General features: G+C 45.3%; 1 protein-coding gene across 4 annotated transcripts; it reads right to left on the bottom strand.

Annotated features, from left to right (window-relative positions):
* Nucleotides 1-875: 875 nt before the first annotated feature.
* On the bottom strand, nucleotides 876-23,893 carry A4GALT (alpha 1,4-galactosyltransferase (P blood group)). 4 transcript variants are annotated; one of them, XM_040545083.1, is made up of 5 exons: nucleotides 23,798-23,878; nucleotides 13,479-13,645; nucleotides 8,678-9,559; nucleotides 3,147-3,302; nucleotides 876-1,399 (listed from the first exon to the last, which is right to left on the bottom strand). In XM_040545083.1, exons 2-5 carry the CDS (start codon nucleotides 13,593-13,595, stop codon nucleotides 1,376-1,378), a joined length of 1,179 nt encoding a protein of 392 aa, XP_040401017.1. In that variant the 5' UTR covers nucleotides 13,596-13,645; nucleotides 23,798-23,878; the 3' UTR covers nucleotides 876-1,375. The 4 variants fall into 4 exon arrangements, with proteins under 4 accessions (XP_040401017.1, XP_040401016.1, XP_040401015.1 ...); XM_040545082.1 differs by lacking the exon at nucleotides 876-1,399 and adding an exon at nucleotides 2,241-2,521; XM_040545081.1 differs by lacking the exons at nucleotides 876-1,399; nucleotides 3,147-3,302 and having other exon boundaries at nucleotides 4,931-9,559.
* Between the last annotated feature and the right edge of the window lie 801 nt (nucleotides 23,894-24,694).

Below are 24,694 nucleotides of genomic sequence, written 5' to 3'. Positions count from 1 at the left end.
TGAAAAAACAGCAAGTACAAAGTAATGACAGAGAAAAAGAAACTCAGACATACAGCCAAGGAGATCATCCTATTAGTGGCTAATCATTTTTCCATATCTGAACCATGGCAAGTTACTGTATAAAGGTGTTGATATTTCACCATCCAGCCCAAAAATGAGAGTTACAAGACATGCGTGACAAGCTGTACTTTTGAGCATCCTGTATCTTTGCTCAGCCTGGTCTTTCACAGACTAATCCTAACACTTGATAGAAGTACTTGGATGGAAGAACTCTTCTAAATCAAACAAACGCATAGCGTTGAGAAAGTTGTATGCTCACAGTCCAGACACAGACGACAGGACAATTTCTCTGAATTCAAGAACAGGTACCTACAGCAGTAAGAGATTAAGTCATAAAATACATGTTTCTAGACACAATGGAAAAGATGGGTATAAATGAAGTATGAGCTGCATTAATACAGGTTGCTAATTATTTCTTTCACTTTACTCTCTAACAATAAGAGGCAAATAAACCACAAGAAAATACTTTCTAATCACTGACTGTACCACCATTGCTATTTTAAATATGTTACAAGATGTTGCAGGTGTTGAATTTCAATAAGGACACATTTACTTCCAAGCAGTGACTCGAGTGGAGAGTATTGTTCTCAATATCTCTCACACTTCTCCGCTCTGGTAAAGGAACTGCTTTTGCCTACTTATTTTTCTGAAGAGGACCAGAAAAGTAAGCCTATTGTTGTAGAATGTAAAACAATAGAAAAGATCATTTGAAATAAATTGCCTATGGCAAGCAAGAAAAACTTAACGCTGAGCCAAGCAGAGATTAAAAATATTTTTAATTTCTTAAAGAATTTTTAATATACTACCAATCTATCCCCAAACTTGATCAGCCATAATAATTTTTACAGCCCGGAAATTTGGTCTTAAGCTCCTGTAAAACATGTTCTATAGCACTGGTTGGCAGTTATTTACATGCTTTAAAATGTTACACAGAGCAAGCCAAGGGTTCCTACATCTGTTGAAACTACATGAGAGGCTTTTCAGACCTAATGTATGGGAAGAACAATTGCTAGAACAGCAAAAGAGGAGCAACTGGTAGGCCCTAATGAACATGTTTACCCCTCTCTGCAGCAGCAAGGGCTACTGAAGGACAAGACAAGAGTCAGAACTGAGATTCTGGTGTATATTTGAAATACATAGGCTCTAATGCAGATATTAGAAATGGTACAAAATCACGGAGATGCCACACAGAATACCTGCTCCACGGGCTGGAAACCAATTCTGTGGGATGTTAAAAGTATCCAGTTTCCTTCAGGTTTGGGAACTTCCCAGAAGCCAAGGGCCATTAGATCCCATTACAGGATTTCATTACTCTTCAGAGACCTTCATGTTCTCCTATCTGGCAAGACAGAAGTGAGAATGCAGCTGAGACAACAAACTTGTGATGTGATCTCTAGCCTTGTCTCTTGTCTCTTCTTGTTCCCTACATGCACTACATAGATGTTCTTTAGGAGTTCTTGAAGCTTCAAGGAGCTGATTGCTGCAAATAAATTATTCCACTGCTGCCAGAGAATATAAATCACAGCTTCTGGGGAAAAAGCACTCACCCCTTTGCAGCTCATACTGTTCTGGATATTACTGGCCTCAGATCCTCTTGTTCTGATTCACACCAAATTTCCAACAACAACAAAAAAGTTGCTTTAGCCATTTCCCCTCTTTTTTCTTTTACTTTTTTTTCAGAACACTTCCTCTAGCACACCCTTAACTTCTTCAGTTCTTGTTCTTTGTTCTCCCATCCTTTTGGTGCTTTGAGAGTCAGTGTCAGAGGATGAGGTACACATTTCTACAAAGGCCCCTTCCAGATTTAAAGTCATAGCAAGGGATCTTAGTCTGCCGAGTAAGGAAGGGCTGCCACAAGTGACCAGCACTCACTTCCCTCCGACATTTCGGCACCAGACCAAGCAGAGCAGAAGAAAGGTCCTGCAGAGGACCAAAATATGTTAAAGCCAAGACAAAGGACTGCACAGAGGGTCTGAAACCATGGGCCTCCAACCTACACCCACAAAAGGCTTTACTCCTCAGCTCCCACTTCTGAAGACACGTGTTAGGAGCTGTGGGCCCTTGATGTCCCCAGATTCAGCTGTTGTAGTTCTCCACAAAGTCCCGCATGCAAGCTCTAAGAACTTATACTGGGCATAATGCCCAGAAAGGCCCCGTTCATATATATTTGGAGTTGGCACCAAGCAAGTTGGTGAGGTTCTTTAAGTTCTTAAGCACAATGAAATCTGTCCAGGTAGATGCCACCAAATTTCCACATGAATGCAAGCTGTAGACTTGATCCAGACCTTACAGTCCTCTGTGATTCTCCAGTACAACAGGATGGAGACAAAGGACATGAACTTAAAGGTGAGGATGAAGAGAGCCCTCAGCTTGTGGCTCAGCAGCAGCTGGGGCAGTTTTAGCAGGCAGTTGGCATCCTTGTTCCCATCAGAGCCTGCTCTCCCAGGAGACAAATCATGATCTGAAGGGGAAAAAAGCGGAAAAGCACAGGCACGTCAGCAGACCACAGGACTGTGGCAGAGCTGGACTCTCCTTCCTTCACTTCAGGGCAGCATGCTTTTTTGTCATCTCTGAAATAGTCTCCTGGCTTCTCTGTTTTGTCATAGGGCTTTCAGGTCAATATACGAATGATGGGGATGCAGCAGGGAGGATTGTGGTACTTCTCTTGCCTCTCTCTGCTCCATCTCCAAATCTAAATCTTTGTGCTCTGGAACAGACAGCTTCAGGAAACAGCAAAAATTTTAATATGCAACTACAGGGAGAGAGGAACAGGACAGAGAATCCATCTGGCACTGCCCCTCATTCACTCTCTGGGAACTGTGACTGAGTCAAATCTAAACTCTCCATGCAGCCAGAAAATCAGTTGTCAGTCACACTGGGAGGTTTTCTGAACACAACAGCACAAAGTGATTGTTTTCCACCAGGCACTGGGCCTTGGGGACAGAGAGAAACAGCACAAACTATGATTTGCGAATCCACTATGGATTCGCAGAGCATTTTCTTCTCCTTACAAGAAATGCCAGCACGTGCTGTTGGTGTGACATGCAGGGAAGAAAAAAAAAAAAAAAAGGCAGTTTTTTACATACATGTTTCCCTACCCTCCAAAACATAGCCTGTTGAATCCTGTAAATAATTTTTAGCTTGGCAAACTGTAGAATAGAAATCAATGAGTGGCTTGGGGGGAGAGAGCATCTGCTGTAGAGAAGGCAGGAAAGCGTAGCTCTGCTGGTGGACTGTGGAGTCTGAACACAGAGAGAAAACAAGCTGATCAATGAGGATGTCGCATTATATCATCATCTGTTCAAGTAATATGGTGGCTGATACAAAGATCATGCAGCTGATGGGCCTTGCAGCTACGCTGCAAAGAATTTTTCTAATTAGTAATGGATCAGAAGGAGGAAAAAAAAAAAAACTTATCACCAAACTTTAAGCTTTATGTTGTGTGAGAAAGCAAATTGTCCTTTTGCTTTTTACTCCTTTGCTAATATTCCCAGGGCTCACACTGTTTGGGTGACTGCTGTAAGAACTGAGCCGAGTTTCAGAGAGCTGTCTCCTCTCACCCAAAGATCTGAGGTCCTGAGTGCTCTTGAACATACACTACTTTACACCAATTAATTTACTCATCCATTTGGGAATCCTCATTCTTATGCCAGGTACTTCATTGAATAACTTTTCTCAACTCAGGTGGCCCTCATTTCTAACAGAATTCCCCCTTGTCTCTGTACTCATTGGCTGCTGACCTTCCCTTACAGAAGACACACTGATGTGTTCATAAATGTCCACCCTTTACCCATACAGCCACTAAGTTTAGGATTTATTGCAGTTTCTACTCAGCTGCCTGCAACAAATATCAGCTCTGTAGCTTCCCAGACTCATTCTCCCCTCCCCAGATCTTTCAAGCACTGCATCACCACAGACCCACTTGTAAGGTGCCAACACTGGGGAAGCTGTTAGGAAAGCACCTGTAGCTATTCCCATCACTGGAGCTCTTCAAGCCTTGGGTCAGGCTCCATCTAGCCACAGAATCACAGAAAGGCTGGGATTGGAAGGCACCTTTGGAGATCATCTAGCCAGTCACCCTGCTCAAAGCAGAGTCACCTACAGCAGGTTGCTTGGGTCTGCGTCCTCTTGAGGTTTGACTATGTACAAAGACTGAGACTCCACAAGATACCTGGACAACCTGTTCCAATGTTTCACCACTGTTTTGTTTCAGTTGGACTACCTGTATTCAGTTTATGCCCATTGCCTCTCATCCTATCAAATGGATGAGTTCATGGATGATGTTCAGTGGATCATCAAAATGATCTGAGTTCTCCCAGCCTCCCCTCATATGTCAGTCTCTTACTTACCGGTACTGGGTCTGTCTGGGATAGAGCTAATTTTCTTCATAACATCTCCTGCGGTATTGTGTTTTAGATTTGTGACCAAAACAATGCTGATAACCACTGATGTTTTAGCTCTTGCTGAGCAGCTCTTGCATAGTGTTATGGCCTTCTCTATTCTCACTCTGCTCCTCCAGTGAACGGACTGTTTGTGCAGTAAACAGACTGGGTGTGCCAGGGGTTGGAAGGGGACAAAAACAGGCAGATGACCCAAACTAACCAGACATTCCAGCCTGTTTCAAGTAGGAATCAGTACCATGCACTGTGCTTCCTCTGTACCCTCCCCTCAAGTCCCATAGACAGCATCACAGTCCTGGTCTCCAGAGCCTTCCTTCCACATGTGATTATGCTCATCTTGACTCATATTCATTTCACACTCCTAATTTTATTAAGTCAGTTCAGGACACAACTTTAAAATACTTTTCAAAATAATAACTAACAGATCGCTCAGACCTGCCACCAACGCGCTCAGAACACAACAGAACATCTTGACAAAGAGAAGAAATAGAATAAAATTTATTTATTTTTCTTTACAAGACAAAGGGAAAGAGGCCAAAGTCTACTTTGTTTTGATTCTCTGATTATCAACCTTGGAACACTGACTCAACAGGGAAAACAAACAAAAACAAGAAAAAAACTACTCCATGTACGCAAAAAGGCACTTTCTTAGAATTAGTAATGGTACACCAAGCCAGATATTCATTGCAGTGGGTCCCAAGCACGTCTGTATTCAGTTCACAGTATTGCCACAGTAGACACCCTGTTACGCCTTTATGATCACAAACCCACCATTTTATCATCCCTGGTTAGGGTTTCTAGTTCACTGAGTTTTCCTTGTTTAGCCCAAAGAGCCCAAAAAAGAACAACCAGTGGAAGGAGAAACTATGCAAACCATGCCCCAGTGACCACAGACTAGGCCAGGGCTGATGATTCTCTGTCTGCATCTAAATAAAACAGTGGGGGCAGTGGGGGAAGAAGAAAAAAAAAAAGAGTAGTGACAGAGAGAGTAGGAAGTGAAAGTAGCATCCACTTATACCACTCAGTGCAGCCAGGAAAAACTACTGGTCCCACAAGCAGAAGACATTCTTAAAGGTTCTTAAAAATGTTCATAGAATCATAGAATATCCCAAGTTGGAAAGGGACCCATAAGAATCATCGAGTCGAATTCCTTCAGTGCCAGAAGAGCTGCAACATTCAAAATCCTGAATGTCTCCAGGATATACCATAAGGCTGAGCAGAACAAAGGAGAGTACATGGTGGTTTCACACTGATGGCTTGCTGAACTCCACACCACTCTCATCACTCTCCGTCCTCAAAGGTACAGTGGGAGAAAATAGGATGTGAAAAAAAAACTCATGGGTTGAGATAAGGACAGTTTAATTAAAGGGAAAAGGAGGAGAAAAACAAGCAAAGGCCACACAGAAGCAAATAGAGAAAACCACTATTCTCTACATCCCATCAGTGAGTAATGTCTGGCCACATCTTGGGCAGCAGCGCCTCAATATGTGCAGCCATTGGTTGGGAGGACAGGTATCTTCATAACAAGGCTCCCCCCCACCCCCCAGTCTCCTCCCCCTTCCCCACCTTTTATTGCTGAGTGTGACACCACACAGTATGGGATATCCCTTCGGTCAGTTTTGGTCAGCTGCCCTGGTGATGTCCCCTCCCCACCCCTTGCCCACCCCCTGCCTGCTGGCTCTGGGGTTTGGGGAGAGTCTTGGTGCTGTGGGGCACAGCTGAGCGATAGACAAAGCACTGGTGTGATACCAATGCTGTTCTAGCTACACGTGCAGAGCACTGCACTGCTGTATGGGGTGCTGTGCGGGAAGTTAACTTCATCCTAGCCAGTCCCAGCACATGGCATTACCTACATATGTACACGCATGGCGTGCCAGCCAGTGGAAGGGTGTTTCCAGAACCTTCTTCATTCCAGAGCAGCTGCTTGTGCACGGAGCTGCCACTCTGCCCAGCTCATAGGCAAGTAGCTTTCATTGTAGAGCAGCACTAGCCTCCAGTCAGATACCTCAGCAGACAAATAAACAAAAGGTGCACACCCTCCTAAGCTTGCACAGCCATGTTCTCCAGGGAACAGGGAGCTGTTGTGAAAAAGTGATGGGCAATTTGGCTTTCTCATTTTTATCATCAGAGAAAAGACAAATAAACCTAAGACAAACAGAGAAATGTTGTCCTTGCATGCCCAGTCTTTTAATTTTTTGTCCATTGCTGAGCTAAGCTGAGCAAACCTCACCTTTCTTATATATGATGTGGGAAACAGAAGAGGCCTCAGACAAATGCAGACCTAGCAGTCATCTGAGTCACAATCAGAGGACTTGCAGCTAGCACCACTTCAAAAAGCTCTTGCTATGAGGCTAGGTGACATGGGAGATCTGACTGACTTGTGGTCATCAGAAGGGTAACTGGAGCACTTTCTTAATAGTGTAGGAAACAGGGTGGCCAATACTCTGTTCACCTCTGTCAACCCCATTTTAGTGTTACGCTCATGTGCCTCGGCAAACCTACTTAGACTGTGGTGGTGAACAGATGTAATGAGACTGGTAGTCTCTGCCTTACTCTTGCTTCTTGCAGCTCTTTCTCTATTATTTTCAGAAAAAGAACTGTAAGAGAATCAAGAACTGTAAGAGAATCAATATATCCTTTTGGGTTTTCTGCCACCATTTGTGCAAAAAAAAATTCCTCTATGTTGGGAACCCTCAAAGGCACAACAGCACCTTAAAAGAAATACATTAACTTTTTCCATTGCAGTTAAGTGAAACACTCACAGGAGAAGAGTAAATCTTTTGACTGCACTTCTCAAGACCTCCCAGGAGAGACTTCCGCTCCTGCACAGTGAATTACAGGAGTGCTCCAGACTACTTGAAGAGCTCCACCATAAATGGCTCGGTTCCTCGACTTGCATTTAGACAGTATAGGTTTCCTACCAAACTCTCTCTAGTCTTGGGAATATTAGAAATACTGCCTCTTTCCTGTAGGATCAGTCCAAGTGCTGAAAGATACTAGATGCAGTTATGGACATTTGATCACACTTACAACCCCAGTGTATAAGATATTTCAGTTCTTCCTGTGTCACATGAAATTTAAGGTGTGATTTGGAAGAGCTCTCCTACTCATCACAGGGTGTTAATTTGCCATTAATATAAAATAAAACATTGCTGTGCAAGAGCTCTTTATAAATGATTAACTGGCCTCAGATCCTCTTGTTCTGATTCCCACCAAATTTCCAAGCAAGTCCTGGGATGAGGAGAGGAGGAGGAGAGGAGAGGAGGAGAGGAGAGGAGAGGGAGAGGAGAGGAGGGAGAGAGAGGAGAGGAGAGGGAGGAGGAGAGGAGAGGAGAGGAGAGGAGAGGAGAGGAGAGGAAGGAGAGGAGAGGAGAGGAGAGAGAGGCGGAGAGGAGAGGAGAGGCGTAGGAGAGGAGAGGAGAGGAGAGGAGATGGAAGGAGAGGAGAGGAGGAGGAGAGGAGAGGAGTTGCTTTAGGCCATTTCCCTTCTTTGTTTCCTTTGTTCTTTGTTTTCTTCTACTTTTTTTTTTCAGGACACCTCCTCTAGCACACCCTTAACTTCTTCAGTTCTTGTTCTTGTTCTCCCATACTTTTGGTGCTTTGAGAGTCAGTGTCAGAGGATGAGGTACACATTTCTACAAAGGCCCCTTCCAGATTTAAAGTCATAGCAAGGGATCTTAGTCTTCCGAGTAAGGAAGGGGCTGCCACAAGTGGACCAGCACTCACTTCCCTCCTGACATTTCTGCACCAGACCAAGCAGAGCAGAAGAAAGGTCCTGCAGAGGACCAAATATTGTTAAAGCCAAGACAAAGGACTGCACAGATGGTCTGAAACCATGGGCTCCACCTACACCCCACAAATAGTTTTTCTCCTGAACTCCCACCGCCTCGCTTCAAAAGAGGGTTCATCTGTGATAGAACAGCTCAAGGGATAGGGACTCCCAGGCAACTTCTCTTAGCTGATCCTTGGAGTCACTGTCGTTCAGAATCCATCTTCAAGATATCATATGTGGCAGGGCAGAAGTGAGAATGCAGCTGAGCCAGCAACGCCTGTGATGTGATCTCTAGCCTTGTCCCTTGGCTCTTCTTGTTCCATACGTGCACCGCATAGCTGTTCTTTAGGAGTTCCTGAAGCTCCGAGGAGCTGACCACTTCAAAGTATTTCTTCCAGTCCTGCCACCGAATGGGATAAAAAGCCTCTCGGGGAAGAGCACTTACCCCTTTGCAGCTCTTACTGCTCCGAAGACTCCTGATGGAGCACCACTTCTTGAAGACACGTGTTAGGAGCTGTGGGCCTTGATGCCCCCAGATCCAGCTGTTGTAGTTCTCCACAAAGTCCTGCATGCAAAGCTCTATGAACTTGTGTCTGGGCTTAAAGGACAGAAAGGCCCCATTCAATACATACTTGGACTGGGTACCAAGCACATTGGTGAGGTTCTTTAAGTTCTTAAGCACAATGAAGTCTGTGTCCAGGTAGATGCCACCAAATTTCCACATGATGGCAATTCTGCAGGCATCAGACAGGATGGGGAAGAAATAAGGCTCCCAGCGCTGGTGAGCCTGAGAGTACCACTTTGCCAGAGGTGTCCCAGAGAAAAGCTCTGGCAAATCCAAGGGCCGGATTTCCACATTGGGGAAGCAGCTCAGCAATGAGAAGCCCCAGTGGTTGGGTAAGGAGGCATTTCTTTTGGCCAAGCCTTTCATGAGCACCACAACCCTTGTCCCAGGGTGTGTCCGTGCAGCTGACTCCACAGAGCATGTGAACAGGTCATTTGGGTTGGTTCGCTCAGAGGTCTCCACAAAAAACACATCCCCGGGTGGAGGAGGAGGCCCATCAGCAATGGCGTGGGGGGGAGAGGGCACAGAGTGACCACAGTGGATTTCAGTAGGCAAGCTGTAGACTTGGTCCCTGACCTTAGCGTCCTCCGTGATTCTCCAGTACAACAGGATGGAGACAAAGGACATGAACTTAAAGGTGAGGATGAAGAGGGCCCTCAGCTTGTGGCTCAGCACCAACCGGGTCAGTTTTAGCAGGCAGTTGGGCATCCTGAGCATTCTTGTTCCCATCAGAGCTTGTTCTACCACAAGACACGTTGTGACCTGATGGTGAGGAAAGCAGAACAATACATTAACAGGCAGGTCAGCAGACCACAAGACATAGTACAGCACCATGGCAGAACTACACACTGAACACCGAATTTAAATTACACGTTGAATTTAAGCATGCCAGCATGCTTAAATTACACCTTTGGAACATTTCTTAAAAAGTGTCCTGGCTTCTCCATACCATAGCAATGCCCACAGGCCCCCATCAGAAACCATAGCCCTTTTTCAGGTTGTTAGGGGATGCAATAAAACTCACCTGCACACCCTCAAAGGAGCTCAGAGGGATGATGGCAGGAGGGGGAGCCCAAGTAATATCATGCTGGGCCCACCACTCCCAGGCCCACCATGGGGGCCATCAGTGGCCCATCTGCATAAGCACTGAGGAGTGCAGGAGCACAGAACCACAGAATGGCTGGGGCTGGAAGCGACCTCTTGAGGTTGTCTGGTCCAAACCCCAGCTTAAGCATGGCCACTTAGAGCAAGTTGCCCAGGGCTGCGTCCAGCTGGATGTTGAAGATCTCCAAGGAGAGGACTCCACAGCCTCTCTGGGCAACCTGTGCCAGTGCTCCATCGCCCACACAGCACAGAGGGGTTCCTGATGTTCAGAGGGAACCTCCTGTCTGCCAGTTGGTGCCCACTGCTGCTTGTTCTGGCACCTGGGCGCAACTGAAAAGCACCATGACAGGTGGAAACCTGTAAGAAGGACACTTGCACACCTTATCTGGGCCCCTTCTGGGACTGTTCCAGCAGAGCCTCAGCCTCAGCTCCAGGTGTGAAACCAATCACCAGGAGTCATTACGAGCAGCTATCTGGATCACATTTGGGACTAAAGACATCACTGATGATACAGTGTGATACACTGTCCTCTAGCACAGATCATGCTCCTTCTAAAACAAAATAAGGACAAGGCTGTCTCTTCCATTTATCACAAACCAGGACTGACCCTCATTTCCCTGGATGCATCCTGTGCTTGCCACTTGTCGGGAAATACAATGATTATTCCATTTTATCTTCATCGGTCCATTATTTTAATATCAGATGTATACAACAATAATCTTAGATACTAGGAATTTGGATTCTCTTTTGTCCTCCAGTTTGCTGCCATAGTAATGATCTGTGGCACCTGACACTGAGTGGGACAGCAGCTTTTGCAGTATTTTTGTTTGTTTTCCCAAAAAGGAGAACCATCCACTATCCTTCCCCAAACCTGAAAACTCATCTAAAATCTCAGTGCTGTCATCTGTTTCTGTCAACAGGTCTCAGCTCCCAGAATCACAGGATATTTGTTTCCCTTCTGTTTATTCCTCAATAACCATGCAGTGCCCTATACTTGATATGTACCATGAATATATCCTCCTCCTGTCAGACAGGGGAGCTGGGACATACAGTGCAATTTCTGCTTTTACAAGACTCGTTTACTGTCCTGGCCAGACACCAAGTTTAGTTCTCTGAAGTCCAAAGCATGGATTTAACCATAGAGAGATATGCTGCAGCAGATGCAAGAGCAGAGCTGAATTTATCTCCCAGAAAGTCCAACAGTTTTTAGCAGCCTGAAATAAGGTGCATTGGACTCCTGCAACGCACAGTCTAGTTAAAGAGAACCATGAACAACGTACTAACACTTTCCTCAAAGCCTCCATACTCCAAGCAGTGTTATGCTTTACGTATAGAAAACCAGTAAGGTTTCATGAAGAATATACTCTTTAAAACAAGAAGGAAGAAGAAGGGGAGAAGAAGGGGAGAAGAAGGGGAGAAGAAGGGGAGAAGAAGAAGGAGAAAGTGAAGTTGTCTGCACGATGCAAAACATTTTTGTGTCTTCTCTGTTTTAACCCCTGTTTCTTCCTTTGTGGTAAGATTTTGCATGATTTAAAAGAAATACAATCGATACAATCCATCAGTAAAAGCAGAAGTTTTATGACACAAACTGAAAAAGTGCAGAATGTAAGAGAGAACTCCAATATGCCTGCTGCAGACAGCTACAGGTCAGCTTAATAACAGTACAGGATTTTCCATTTTAAATTAATCATACTTCAGTTGAAAAAAAAAAATCTCCACTGAGGTTCATCTCTCACTTTTTTGTCTATTTGAACAAAAAAAAAATCTAGTAATTTTTAACACATATCAAGTCACTTGGTGCTGGCAGCACCAGGCCCTGGCAGGCTTGGGAGCAGCCATGTCACAGTGCACTGCCTTTCTCCTCCATCCCCTCTGCTTTCCTTAAGACTTCAAGAGGACAACACACATTTTCTTTCCACATAGTTGCAAGAAATGGCATGACCCTGCCATCTGCCCCCACCCTGTTCTTTCCCATTTCTCTCCGCAGCTCCAGTCTGGTTTGGAAGGAAGAAGAGCATTGTCAGCATGGGAGATTTATTTGTTCTGTGGCTTTTGCCTCCACCACTCGTGAATACCTGCAACTAGCTGGTGCTGGTCCTTCTCTAGAAAGCTGTAATTGGGAAAATGCCAAAGTGCCAACCCAGCACCGCAAGGATATGTCAGTTTCATGTACAGAGAGGGGAAATGCCTCCCAGGTTACGTCCACCTGGGGTTTGTGCTGTTAGACCATGTCATTGCTAAACCAATTTGCATCCCAACATAATGAATATGCTGTCACAGACAAAACAGTCTTGACTTGGGGAATTTCATTTATTACCCATTAACAGAAACTTTTAATTACTGACTCAGATATCAACTAAAAAAAAAAAAAGCCAAGCAATTAAACAAACACTTCAGGAAAATACTTTTCCTCCCCTTTCCCCAGGCTTCTCTTCAGTTCAACACCTCTTCCACACTCCCTTTCCAGTATCAACTTCCCTCTTTTTCCCTGCAGGTTACACCCAATCAGTCCCAGTTCCTTCAGGCAATACATAGCAGTTTCCTTTCACTGCTCCCTGCATCTTACTCTTTTGCTTCACTGCTCCTTGCTTCTTACTGCTCCTCTGCTGCACCATGGGTTTTCCACAGCCTGCAGTCCCTTGGGGTGTACCTGTCCTGGCACAGGCTCTCATTGGGCCACAGTCCCTCAGGGATGTCCCCGTCCTGCTATGGCTCACCCACCAGTCACAATTCCACAGGGATGTCCCTATGCCAGCATGGACTGCCCACAGGCCACAGTCCCTCAAGGGTACCTTCTCCAGCACTGAACACATCCTTCCAAGACAGCATCTCAAGCCATGTACCCAACAGCATCCCCTTCCACAGCCTCCTCCACGTCCTCCCTTCACTCTAGAGACAGCTCTTCACCCTCTTGTGTTTCCTCTCACATCCCCTCCACCTCCTCACACTTTTGCTCCTGTCTCCTTTTGCTTGTCTTCATGCAGGCCTTTTTGGGCCTCCTGTCCCATGTCACCTTTTCAACTCCTGTTTCGTGACTCCTCACGTCTTCCCACGTTTGTCCTCCCATGTGCTCTTTTGTGACTCCTCTCGCGTCTCCTCTCCATGACTCCTGTCCCTAGCGAGAGGCTACCACCCTTTCTTAAAGGCATTTGAGCAGAGGTGCCATTAGCTGCTCTGACAGTTTTGGTGTGCAATAAACTGTTTTCACGTTCATGGCTTTCTCTTTCTACACAGACCACACCTACAGTCCCAGTGCCCCAAAGCCTGACACTTATGCCCAATACAGTGTTCCTTGTAACAATTAAATAAAGAGAAGTTCCTAGCATTTTATTTTCTGTTTTCCCTACAAGGGTAAAAATGCATTCGAATTTTGGATTATGAATTGCTGAGCAATTCTGCACAAATGTTTCCTCTACAATGGAAATCCTTTAAACAAAGAAAATGAGAGGCCATAAGTGACACATTGTCTCTTATCTACTTTCAACACAAAGGGCTTGCCAGCTACACCAATCTAAGGACAAATTTCTACCAAAGGGGTGTATTTGTTCAGGTATCTAGGGCAGAAAAATCAGCTTACCAAATGAAGCTTTGCTGATAGTTTAGCTTCCAGAGAGTTGAAGCATAAATCTTGGGAAAAGTGAGGGAGGGTAAAGAGAATGCTATTGCTCCCCCAGCGCCTCTCCCCAGTGAGCATTGGTGAAATAGCACAGTCCCAGTTTGTCTTCTTTGAAAGACACTCAGCAGCTGAAGAGGAGAGAAGGCAATAAATCTCAGGCAGTAAACAGTAGCAGCAGATGACAACAGCTGTTCCAGCAACAACAGTGAAACACCACGGAAACCTTGGGTTCCTCCTCCAGGGCAGTGCAAGCACCTCCAGGACTAGAGCAAAAGCTCCGTTTCTTCCTATCATGTCTGCTGAAGTCTGGCACATCTGAACCTATGAGATGGTTGATGGTGAAACAACACTCAAGTTCCATCAAGTAATTAATTTTGACTGATGGAACAAAGCAAGTGACCACAAGCACAGAAGCGACTGCCACACCAATGCAAACAAGCAGCTGTGTTTGCTTAGAATACACTCATGTTTTGACTTTAGAGGCACTTTATAACAAAAAGCAAAGAAAATATTCATAAACTCTGAGCAAGGGAGTTTCCTGATTTGTCAGAAAGAGAAGCTTTAAGGCTTTGCTGTGACAGTGCACAGATGGCTTTCCAGCAAGCAATTCCCACAGCAGCCAGAGTCAAGAGCCAGGTCCTCCTTCACAGAAACCAGGCTGCACTTTCCCATTGGGCTGGGGACAGATCTGTTGAGTTAATTTACTGCACTGCACTGCACATGCCAAGGAATAAACTCATTGATTATTGCGAAACACCTTCAGTATCGGACTTTCTGTGCAGGACAGTGTGCTGCAGCCTGGTGTTGATCACAGCACCCATCCTACAAAGTAGCCTTCCTGTGGTGTGGGATACCTCCTTGTGCTTCAGACCTGATGGCTAGCTAAGCACAGCTGAAGTAGCATGTTTTACGGAGCAAGGCACAGAGAATGCCACCCAGCCATGAGGCAGACAGGACTGCACTTACCTGAGGGTGGTACAAGAGAAGTCTAGAGCATTTCTCTAGCAGCACAAAGTGCTGCTTTAAAATGTTTTGATATGCTGCCTAATATTGAGTACAGGATATTTTCCCAGATGAATGTTACAAGAGATCCAGGATCTTTTTGCTGCTGCTTAATGGAGGATATCTTCTCCAAAATTCGTTCCTCTTTGCTTATAGAGTCTTCCTCAGAAAGCCATGACAAGTTTTTGGGGGCTGCAATTGTATCTTTTCCTCTAAAAGATACTGGAAACATGTCACAAGAAAATGCATAAAACCTCAAAACCTCAGAGGAAAGCCATCAAGGTAAACTCTTAAGTAACTTTTGGAGCACCAAAATTAAGTATATTAAGCCTGAAACTAGAGTTATGAGAATTTAGAATCAGGGTGTAATTTGCATCAAATGCATTTGGTGGTAAGGCATTTGGTAAGTATAACCAAAAGCAGCTGCTGAAAGTTTACACAAATCAGCTTTCAGTTGCTGTGTTTCAGACGAGCTAGAGAAATGCATTTCCTTCCTTTCAAGCACAATAGAAAATCAAAGCTAGCAAAGCTTTTATCAGAAACAAGTTGGGAAAAAAACAGACCTACAGACTACGCACGTTGTCAAAGCAAAGTGTGCCACGTCTTGTAAAGACTATATACAACACTGCTCTGTCCCTTCAGCTTTTATCCCTTTGCTCTTTCAAGTTTAGCACATTTACCAAGCCCAGTACATAGGAAGTGATACGTTGTGAACTGTTACAGTGTGCTGTGGAGAGTTACGGTCGAGACTGGTCTTCAGAAACGCTTGGAATAAGGCAGACTGCGGCAGAAAGGTGGACATGGGACTCATGTTTGGAGCTGTGCTGTTAGGTTCTGCTCCCATGCCATGAAAGCAGATAGAAGTCAGCTTGCATGAAGCCATTCACATGATCACAGCTCAGGAGGGAAACGTGGCTTTTCAAAAGCATAGTTAACTGGTACGGTAGTTAACAGGCTTAAAATGCCTTGACTTTTTACACAAACTGAACCTAAGTTAAAGGTTTTTGCTTATCAAGGCTTTCCCCAATACAAGCACTGTCCATGTAAAATACTGAGACAACACATTTGATTCTGTTCACTTCTGCACACCTTATGAGAGCATGCTTATATATGCATGTATCTGAGAACTTAGCTCATAACTGCCCAGCCAGTGCATATCTGGATCATACTTAACCTCCCTGAATGCACTGCCTTTAAAACCCAATGGGATTGACACTGCACATAGCTTTCTCAATGAGGATTTAACTACTGCATCAAGAGCAGAGATTTCTAATGTTGAAATCTGCCTGGTGAAATGAATCCAGGGCTGAAGGAGAAGCAGGCATTTCTGACTTGCACTTTTCATTTCTGAGACCTGTCCTCTGCAGCAGTGAGCAGATCTTCTGCGACGGGGCTACCAAGTGGGGGTGTGTGGGAAGGTAGGACCATTGGGTGGATATGTGCTCCTCACCCCCAAATACCCCAGCTGCTCAGGCACACCTGAGGCCTGGGTTACCCAAAAAGACCATGAAAGTTTATTTTTTCCTTAAATTTATCTTTCTTTATAAAAAAATGTTGTTAGTCTTTAGACTGCTTATGGAGATATAAAGCTCTGCACATCTTTGCAATGATATCAGATGATCTTGAGCACTTCTTAGTGATGCTTCATAAACAGGACTAAAACACTACAGCCTGGTATCTTCCTGAGGTTTCTATGCATATTCCATGAACAAAATAATAAATTGATAAGATTTACTCGCACCTGATAGATGCAACCACAAAACACGCTGCAGAGCCCCCAGTGCCAGCTGTTGGAAAGCTGGCCAGTGCACCCAGCTGCAGACTCCAGCACAACAGAGATGTGGGAGCTGTAACCTGCCTCCTAACACAAAAAGACCTGTGGCAATTCGAAGAGCACCCCTCTTTCTTTTAACCTGCACTCCTCCTTCACAGGGGGCCAAAACCCCTTCACTTCCTCACAGCAGGTGCACCCTTCCCTGCATCACCCTGCTCCACACCTTCCTCCCCACTTCAGCTGTGGCCCTTGAGCCTAGAGCAAAACAACGGAAAGCAAGAAACATCATCTTTCAGCTGTCTCAGGAAGAAGACCAAAATTAACAGCATCCATCGGTTGCCTAAGTGGTGGTGCCCTACACCCTCTCATGTCTCAAGGATATAAAAGGGGATGGTTTGTTGCCCAAGACAGGGCTTCACGTGTTCTCGTTTGTCTTGTTCCTCTTCCCTCCTTAAACAGGCTGAAGCTTTGCTGAAACATCGGGTTGACTGGTGACATGATGATGTTGACTCCTGAACTCTGCAGCACACCACACCTCGTGATGCAGATCAGCTCTGAAGCAAGGCTCTGTCCACTACTTAGTTCCCCTTTTGGATTGTGGCATTAATTGTTGTCAGAAGTGGGATTCTGCGAAATCCACAAGTCATGGATGCCTGCAAGGAGGCTGTAGAAAAACAGAGAAAATGTCAAGAAGATAAGGGATGGAAAACACCTAGGTGGGACTGGAACTGGATAGATGAAAATCCTGCAAGAAGAATTTCAGATTGGCAGGAAGGTCACAAATGTGAAAGAACAGAAGAAAAGGGACTCTTCATTGGGCTCCTTGCAGAGGCATCAGCTGATGCAACCATTTTGTTTAAAACTACAAACCAAAAACTAGAAACTAAAGTACAAACTTTAGAAACTGACTTGCAAGCCAAAACATGAGCAGTTGCCTGTGAATCTCACAGTCATGACAAGAGCCAGTTATTTCAGGAATTAAGAACCAACTTCAGATCTCTGACTTTACATCAGCTAGAGCACTAACATACACTCTCATTCTCAGAGAGTGAAATCCTTGGAAAAACACACTCACTGACACGTGACAGTGTGAAGGATGTCTTTGACTCTGAAACTGAATATTCTGCCATCACATAGCTATCCAAACCTAACCAGGATAACACAGCCTCTTTGCATCCTATTAGTAAAATTTCTACGTTACAACTCCCTCCTGCCAATGGAGGTGCTCCCCTGCTGCCTCAGGTCACCACAACCACTAGCAGATATCCATACGATATCCCAAATATTCAGAGGAAGACCAGTTAAGATGGGCGTCATGATGCTTCAAACTGGGAGCTGGGGCTGTCATTCTTTATCAGGATGAAGCCAGACAGAGCTTCCTGGAAAACAGAATAGTTCTTCAAAACTCTGATGCAAGCACTGCTGGAGACACCTTCTCCCTATTAAATTGAATATTACATGATATAAGGCAAATGAATTAGAAATAGGGATATAATCCTCCCCCTTCCCTGAGACACTCCAGAAGCTTTCTCTGAATGGACTTGGAGTTGGGCCACCTGTGATATCCTTAATGCACAAGGTGCTCTACCCCAGGACACGACAGCAGCAGATGCAGGGAAAGCAATACTTCTGGAAAATCCAGCATGTGGAGAATCAGAGTTTAGCCTTATTGTTGCACAGTGTGGCCCATACTTGGAGATGCAACATCTCGAGGTCTGCAAAATTGGACATCCTTCATGAATAATATCTCCAACTCAACTATTTGTCACTGGGAAGGAAAAGTTAGGGTCACCCTAATCCAAATAATAAGCCATGATCCAAAGCAGTATGGAAAATTGAGAATGAACAAGCTGAAAGTTTAAAAGAGGAAAATAGGCTGAAAGGTGAATTATCAGTGAAGGATTTAGAATTAAGTATAATAAAATTAAAAGTCTGTGTATCTATGTGTTATAGTGACTGGGATGGAAATATTTGGGACAGCTCAGATGAATCTGATGGGAAAATAACTGATTCTATAACAATTGGACCCCTCGTCAAACAAGAAATCACTGCTGATGAATCACAGGGGAACAATCCACAGAGATGAAATACTACTAAAGTTCAAGGTTTCAATGTGGATTATTTGAGAAAAATTCAGGCAGCATATCAAACACGACCTGTGGAGTCAATAGTTAAATGGTCGTGCTGTCTCTGGCATGATAAAGCAGCAGGAGTATCTCTGTTTGCAGGAGCAGCAGAAGATTTAGATATAGGTGCTGGAATTTTCCTCACCCTCAGAGGGAATGTCCCCGAACCTTACAGACCTTTGTGATTCAGTGGGCAGGAGGGGTCCATTACCAAGACAGGGCAAAGGAATCTCTGATCACCTGGTGAGCTCCAGATGAACTGCGGGAAGCATTATTACTAGTGGCTATGATAACCTTATTGCATTGAGCCAGTGCCCCAGGTGATGAACCTAGTCCATGGGTCATTCCTGCTACGTCCCTTAATTTGAGGTCTGTTGAGAATGGAGCTGTGGGGACAGGGAAATGAGCATTATAAAACGTTCAATGGCAAGGGGGTAACAAGCCACCCCTTGATATGCTGTCCTCACCCATTTGTGATGTACCACCTCCATCTGATTCATACCAAAATACCCAGAGTCTGTTTTTAGGTTCTGTTTTGTGTTCTGTCTAATGTTTGTTTTATAGCTGAATCAACTCAAAGGGTTAAAAAGACATGAAAGGGTAAAGCTGCCCTCTTTCGCCTTCATCAGGACATCCAACACATGAGAGACAGAGAGGCCAGCTCCTGGTGGAGCCCTGCCGGGCAGCGTGAGCTGCCACGCCAGGAGCAGGCACAACGTGTGCTGATTCCTGTGGGATCACCCAGCGGCTCCCGTACTGGAAAACCAAGAGACAGAAAGTTCAAGAAAGATGCTTGATCACCGCGATCATCACATTTCTGAGCAATAGATTTCTAAACTACCTGATATCCAAAAGGGATGAAGAGATTTTGTTTTCCTTTCAAGTTATCTGAACTTTAACATAAGCAGACAGATAACATCAGCAGCTAGAAAGTCTCACCTGGAACAAAGCTCTACCCCACTTCCCTTAATGACGGACTGTCAATTTGACATGAAATGAAACAACAATGTGAGAGACTTTCCTTCCATCTTATAATTGTTGCTGGTGTTGCCTACACCACCCTCAAACACCACATGCTGAATTCTGGTGGTTGGCAGAACCAGTCCATGAAATATTTTGGTACCAGCATAATTTAGTAAACTTACTTCCCAATACTCTGAATTACCAACAGCAACCTCTTAAAGTACACTCCTGTTATAAGGCCCCCTTGGTGCTTTACAATGCCACAGTACACAAATTCAGGACGGGTGGGAACAAACAGCTGTAATTACTCCTTTTATTACAATCACACCCAAGCACGCCATGTTTTAAACATAACAGCACACAAGCTTTTCTTGATGCTGACCTGAGAGCTTCATGGGCCTGTGAAAATCAATCAGCAATTACAAACAAATTTGCTTTTGATGTCTTGAAATTATCAAATCTTACATGGAATGCTAATAACATAAATCATCAAAGATGCTATAATTTCACTGGTCCTAGTTCTACACACTATGGTCTGTAGAATAATTGTTGGCTGAGCACTAACAATAGCTGGAATACATATGGCCCAGACAACACGTCTGGCTGTACAAATAGAAATGTCTTTTGGATAATCTGGTTGAGCCAAACATGCTTAATGAAATTTAATTGTTCTCCTGATCCACAGTGCTTGTTCTGCTAACATCACAATAACTCCAGGCTAGGCTGGTGGCCTACTGTTTTAACACCTGGATGGTTTTGGCTTTGTGGCATTGATACCTACAAGAGTCTACCACCATAGTGGTAGTTGCGCTTTGCATTTTGATTTTAAAATCTAACCCTTAGTTTTCCAAACAACCATTACCTGGTACTTCATGAGTGCAGAATGCCTAATCCCTTAGCAACAAGATCAACTGCATTTCATAAAGCTATATATTCACTGCTTCTAAACTTGGGTGTTGCTGAACTGGAACGAGCTATTGATAACATCTCCACTGTGCTCAATACTACCCAAAATACTACTGTGTATGCTTTAACAAATCTACAAAGATTAGTTTGCTTTCACAATTGGCAATCTAAAATTGCTGGGCCTTAGATCATCTTTTAGCTTCACTTGGAGGAGTTTGTGTATTCATACAACCTGTTGCTTTTATGCTAACAAAGCATAAAAGCCAAACAAAGCCAAAAAGACTGAATATGATGTGAACATTATTCAGCAGCACATCCATACTTTTCACCAAATAGTGCAAAGACAATTCTTGCTTGAAGGCCCGTCCAACAACTGGTCACGGTCTTGGCTGCCAGGCCTCAGAATATGGGGATGGCATGCCCTACTGATATTAGCTTCCATTTTAATTGTAGGATCTATGCTTTTCAGTATTGCATCTTGTACCAAACCACCATGTGTATCACTTCTATCTAAACTGGTACAATTTATGTGTGCTTTATCTGCCAAACCATCCCAGAAGCTCCAGCAACATTGGTCTCAAATTGACGTCTCTTCCACCTCAGACATTAGGTGGCAAGAGAGACGCATCACGAATGGTGTGGTCTCACTCCTACTGAGCTGTAACTGGTTGTAGGCCAAAGGGTGGAGTCGTGGGAGCAGCTACAGAGGTAGCTTGACTGCAGTCAGAAAAGTTCTGACTGCTAAACACAGAAGGAAAAGTCTGCCAGCCTGAAAACTCAGCCTGAGAACAGGCCTAGGAACTTAGCCTAGGAACCAACGACATCCTTGCAGTGGGGCTGAACATTTTGTACAGAGACATCCTGAAGACATCGTGCCATTGATGAGAGCAGAACAGGAAAAGGAGGAATGACATCTCCTGAGAAAGTAGGGATTGATTTGAGAAATAAAACTTGTTTAAAGGAAAATAATGGAAAATGAGAAACATAATCTATCAGCTGTCTCAGGAAGAAGACCAAAATTAACAGCATCCATCGGTTGCCTAAGTGGTGGTGCCCTACACCCTCTCATGTCTCAAGGATATAAAAAGAGATGATAGTTTGTTGCCCAAGACAGAGCTTCACATGTTCTCGTTTGTCTTGTTCCTCATCCCTCCTTAAACAGGCTGAAGCTTCGCTGGAACATCGGGTTGACTGGTGACATGATGATGTTGACTCCTGAACTCTGCAGCACACCACACCCCGTGATGCATATTGGCTCTGAAGCAAGGCTCTGTCCACTACTTTGTTCCCCTTTTGGATCATGACAGTTGCTAACAAAATACCTGCCTCCAAGTGAAAGCACCACACAAAATAAGATTTGTGGATCTGACCAGCCAAAAAGGTAAGGGAATTAAAGCATTTGTTTGGGCAGGAGTGCCTGTGGGGAAAAAAGGCAAGCCCAGATGAGCACAGAGAAAAGGATCTCAAAGCCAGAAGACACACTACAAGACTTTCATGAGCTTGGGAAGGGCAACCCCTCAGGAGCTAAGTGATAGTACAGCTATGCTGATTTACTGGGTGGTACCAGAAAAGATGAGAAGGGTGAACCCAATCTCTCCTGCCAGCATACTGAAACTTGATCCAAACCACAACGGTGCTGATGGCAAGACTTACTCAATGCTAAACACTAGCAATGTGGTCTCACGTCTGTATGGAATAGGCATATCAGTATGGTTTTATATGGTAGTTACAGCAGGCAGGCAGCAACTTGTCTCTACAGCAATTATCAAATTTTAAAAAAAAAAGATGGACGTAGGATTACTCATAAGTACTTCTTGACACACACACAGTAAGGGTCAATGGCACAACAAAACTAAACCGACAGCTAATTTTTGCTAAGCCCACTCCCTTCCTCCTCAGACTCTTCCTTGATGCTCTTCTGCCCCTGCTGTAAGCAGCCCTGAAAGCTAAAGCACCAAAAAGCTAATTCCGCTGAAGGATTTCATCTTCTTACTGGTTTAGCTCCCACAGCTGGTTTTGCTCCACTGCAGGGTGAGACAGGCACAGGTGGTGGCACAAAGAGAGATGCAGGAAGAGGTGGCCAGGAGGCTGCATCACTGTAGTGGTGGCACCCAACTCAGTGGCAACACCAAACTGCACAGTCCACAGCTTCACGGTCCCCAGCTGTGAGATCCCTTGGCCCTGCAAGATCCCTGAGCATGAAAGGCTTCATCAGTGCCACTGATCAATGCCTTGAGAAGCGGTGGGAATCCTGTGAGAAGGCAAACCTGGCTCACAGCAGTGAGCTGCACACCTAAAACCAGGCAGATTGCCGTTCACCCAGCATCAGACCCACTGTCCCTCAAGGATGACTATCACTTTTGTGCTGCCAAAGGAGGGCCACAAGAATGAAAGAAGGGCCATCGCGTGTGTCATCGCTTCTTCCCACAGAGCTGGTGCCTTGAGACACAGCTGGGATTTCTACAAGAACCATAAAAAGGGGAATTTGAGCCCCATAAGATTTGCTCCTCAGGCTTCCACAGTAACAAAAATAGCAGCAGCAGCGCAAAGGCAGAGGAGCTCGGCAGCAGCTGGTGTGGGATGCATCAGGGCGCAGAAGCAGCAAGCCTGTGTTGAGCAGCTTCTCATGCATTAGGAAACGTGCTGATTTAAGTCATTTTTAGCCAAGGCTGTGGGACTCACCACCTTTCAACAAGTGCACTGGGTTTAGATTGCTACAGTTACAGGAGTTACATGGTTCCGTACAACTCTTTCACCGGAGCTTTCTTCCCCCTGCTGCCACAGCGAGCATTTCCACAGCTCCGCTGTGAGAGTCCATCCTTCTCCCTCAGACCCCAAATCTTATCCCTGCTCAAACTCTGACCTTTTTCAGGGCATGTCTGCGAGAAACATGACGGCCAGCCACACTCTCTCCTGACACTGGCTCTTCTGCCTTTCCACTCACCTCCAAACCAGCCCATCGCTGCTGGCAGCAGGATTGGCACATCCCCGCACTCCAGCTGACCCTTTTCTCCCCATCCTCCTGCTACACTTCTGTCGTTCCCCTGGACCCAGGGCTTCAGTTCTCGCCTCTTCCTTCTCACGTTGCACAGAGCCTTTTCAGGCTGTGGTACAGGCGGGCACCCTACGTGCAGTCCCCGGCACCCTCCCCAGCTCCCTTCAGAAGCCGATGCCTGCGCAGGAGGCCACGCAGAGAGCCAAGGGGAGCTCCCCTGCAGAAAGCCCAGCCAGAAGGACGTGCCGCAGCAGGAAGGGAGTCGTCCATTCCCGCCGGACCATCCGCGGCTCTCCCATGGGGTCCGAGGCCAGCTCTTCCCTGCTCCGAGCCCCACGGAGACGAATTTCCAAAAGCAGCTCGGCTCCAGCCCACGGGAAGCTGCTCATGGAAAAGTCTGCCGCGGGAAAAAAAAAAAGAAAAACAAAAAACACCTTTTCCTTCAATTCCCCTCCTCCGGACGAGCCCCTCGGGCAGCCCCTCCCAGGCCCGGCCCCCCCTTTACCCCGCTCACCTCTCTGCCGCTGGGCAGCGCGGCCAGGACGGGGCCGGCACCGGGGATGGGACCGGGGATGGGGAGGGGGACAGGGCCCCCGCCGCCGCCCCGCCCCGGGGCGGCCTCCGGGCGGAGCGGGGCCGACCCGTCGGATCCCACCGGAAAGCGGCGGGCGGAGCTGCTGAATTCGCGTGGTTTTTTTCTTGTTTTTCTCAGCCCCCTTCTAGATTTTTTTAAATTTATTTTAATATTTTATTTTACTATTTTATTTTATCATCTTTTTATTTTATTATTTTTCTTTTATTTTATTATTTATTTTATTTCCTCTCACCCGTAATCCTATCCCCGCATTCGCCTCGATTTTGGGATAAGGCAGCCACAACGCATCGCCGTGCCTGTCGGGCTGGGGGCTGCAGCCCAGGCGGATGGGAGTTTCCCGTGCCACCCACTGCCATGGGAGATGATTGCAAAGCAACGCAAATCAACAAAAAATGATGAAATTGCAACAATCATTTAAAAAAAAAAAAAAAAAAAGGAAGGTAGCCTGTGAGCCGCTTGCAAGTTGCAAGGGAGTTTCATAGCTTGACTGCAAGGCTATGGAACAGCCTGTGTGGGAAGATCACCAGAGATGTTAGGAAATGGGTTAGACAATAAGCATGAATGGTTTAGGTAGAGGTGATCCTACCTGGAGCAAGGTTTGGACACGAATTCTTTAGAGATGCCTCCTAGCCCTGTTTTTCATGACTCCCATGATACAGCACACTAGTTCTGCATTACAAAAGCTTACCCATGAGAAACATTTCAACAAAAGAAATTTTGACACTGTCCTTAAATAAAACAAAACAAAATTTACCCACAGTCAAGTAACCTGAAACTGCTTCTTTTTTCTTCCCCAGATGTAACATTAAACCATTT

The sequence above is a fragment of the Cygnus olor genome, chromosome 1, assembly GCF_009769625.2.
Source record: "Cygnus olor isolate bCygOlo1 chromosome 1, bCygOlo1.pri.v2, whole genome shotgun sequence".
Lineage (NCBI taxonomy): Eukaryota > Metazoa > Chordata > Aves > Anseriformes > Anatidae > Cygnus > Cygnus olor.
Note: the sequence above shows the minus strand (reverse complement) of the source record. Positions and strands in the feature narration are given on the sequence as shown.

Bases quoted from the DNA above. Each gene is read 5' to 3' on its own strand.
- A4GALT (XM_040545081.1), bottom strand. From the start codon at position 13,595: ATGCTCACTGGGGAGAGGCGCTGGGGGAGCAATAGCATTCTCTTTACC. The intron at 9,560-13,478 runs GTAAGCTGATTT...CCTCACCATCAG, and splicing joins TATCAGCAAAGCTTCATTTG to GTCACAACGTGTCTTGTGGT.